Below are 2108 nucleotides of genomic sequence, written 5' to 3'. Positions count from 1 at the left end.
AAACATCAACCAGGAGGTGGCTATATCTTTTGGGTTTTTATGAAGCAGGGGCATGAAGTCAGCGGTTCTGTGTTTACAAAGTGACAGTAAAGACCTTTCTCTAGGTCCCCACATCTATGAGCATACCCAGTATGCTAGAGAATTTATATGAAACCTTTAAATCAAGGCCTCTTTCATAACCAAAAATAAAAATTAAAAATCAGAAAACAACTCGACGGGAGGAGGAGGAATGAGATGATGTTGTCTTGACTGTCCCTGCAGTGCCCCTGGGCCTGTGCTCATTCATTTTCCTCCCTCATTTCAACGATGTCTGTCACCTCCTCTGTCGGAGGCATGTCGGTCATTGCTGAGTCCTCCCCCTCGGTGGCTGACTGGTTCTCCATCTTCTGTTTCCGGTAGACGTAGCACGCTGCAATGGCAACCATGGTAGATTCTCCCACAAACCCTGCTAGAAGGGAGCCCACACCTAGTGTGGCTCCATGTACCCCCAGGTAAGGCAGGACCACGAGGCTGGTGATGAGGACAATGATTCGCAGCACGGAGCTAGGCGCCAGGACAAAGGTTTTCTTCGGTGTCATCAGCCATCCAGTGAGATGGGCCCTCACGGTCACTGGCACTGGGAAGAAGGAGAAGATGCGCAGAGGAATGACGCAGAGCTCTGCAAAGGCGAAGTCTACCCCAATGATGTCTATCAGAATCTTCTCGGAGACGTTGGGGGTCCAGAACATTATGAAACAGAGCGTCAGCGACAGGGCCATGCAGACGAAGGTGAACTTTTTGATGTGGGCCGAGGTGACCGTGCTGCTTGTGTTCGCCAGTTTATTGCTGGGGTTATTCTTGTCAAAAGCAGGATAGACAGCACGGATTCCTGTCAACCAGCCATATGGCATGTGACCCACGGGGTAGGTAGCTGTCAGAATTGCCACTGCCTCTGTAGCAGCAGAGCTGCCGCCGAGGTCCCTGGGACACAAAGAGGTTGACAATGGGCCGACTGATTCGCTGTGTGGCCAGGATCAGAGCCAGAGGCCACCAAAAGCTCAGCATCTTCCTTATGGTTGCATCGCCCTGAGCTATGACATCTGAGATGGAGGCGCAGCCCACCAGGAAACTGTATTTGTGTTTTAAGAGAATGCCAGCATGGGTCCAGGCCATAGCGTCCATAAAAGGGAAGGCAGCGAGATATAGGAAGGCTCTTCGTGTTTTGCTCCCCACAGACTCGTCCACATGATGTAGCTTGTTGATGATGTAGTACCCTAAATCACTGTAGGCTATCAGGGTGTGGAAGACAGCAGCGATGGCACCGGCCACCACCATGCACAGCACGGCTTTGGTCCTATCTCTCTTGCTGTTCACAAACACCAGGCCCACATTTTTGAAGTCACTCATGGGCCCCGTGAAGAACTTCATCAGAGAGTACGCCAGCCCATAGCTGGCCAGCATCTCCACAGCATCTTCCTTGACTGCAGCAATGCCCCGGTTCAAGGCCTGCTCCCCGAAGTCGATGGCTATGTTGGTGATGCCGGAGGGGCACCAGGAACCGGATCAGGGGCCAGTAGTGCGTGAGCGCCGGGAATTTCACCATAGTCCCCGCCGTGGGCTGACCCCACACATCTGCCGCCGCGAGGGCACTGTGCTGGGAGGCGCGCGGAGCGCGGCGCGGGGACGGAGGCCACGGCCGGCGGGGCCTGGGGCGGCGGCTGCTGGCGGCGAAGGCGCCCTCTCCAAGCGCGGCTGCTCTAGCAGGAGAGCGGCAAGCTCAAGTCCATCCCCGCTGCCCTCCCACACAACAAAGATCTGCCGGGAGCAAGAGAGGAGGGACAGGGACAGCGGCCGCGGCGGCAGCAGCAGGAGCTTCTGCTGACAGCGGCTCCATTATAAGCGCTCTGGGCCCGGAAATAAATAAATAACCGCGCGCTCGAGGCGCCTCCACCGTCGCCGCCGCCGCCAAGCGGAGGAAATCCTTGATTGTGATTTGAAACTCTGAAAGTATATAGAAAAACTATAACCCATGAGGTGTGTTTCTAGGAGCCACTTCACTAAGAGAAAATTTCTGACAAATGATAACTTTTTGTCATTGTTATCTATCACAGTATTTAAATTTTTGATCA

The 2108-nt window shown here is 54.0% G+C and overlaps 1 protein-coding gene across 1 annotated transcript; it reads right to left on the bottom strand.

Annotated features, from left to right (window-relative positions):
* Positions 1-228: 228 nt before the first annotated feature.
* Positions 229-1582, bottom strand: LOC119802978 (progressive ankylosis protein-like). The gene is given in 3 exon segments (XM_038314171.1): positions 229-962; positions 964-1521; positions 1523-1582. Coding segments are annotated over 3 exon segments (1302 nt in total). The 3' UTR covers positions 229-278.
* Positions 1583-2108: the final 526 nt, after the last annotated feature.

The sequence above is a fragment of the Arvicola amphibius genome, chromosome 12 (genome assembly GCF_903992535.2).
Source record: "Arvicola amphibius chromosome 12, mArvAmp1.2, whole genome shotgun sequence".
NCBI classification, from domain to species: domain Eukaryota; kingdom Metazoa; phylum Chordata; class Mammalia; order Rodentia; family Cricetidae; genus Arvicola; species Arvicola amphibius.
This window is presented reverse-complemented; position numbering and strand designations above follow the sequence as displayed.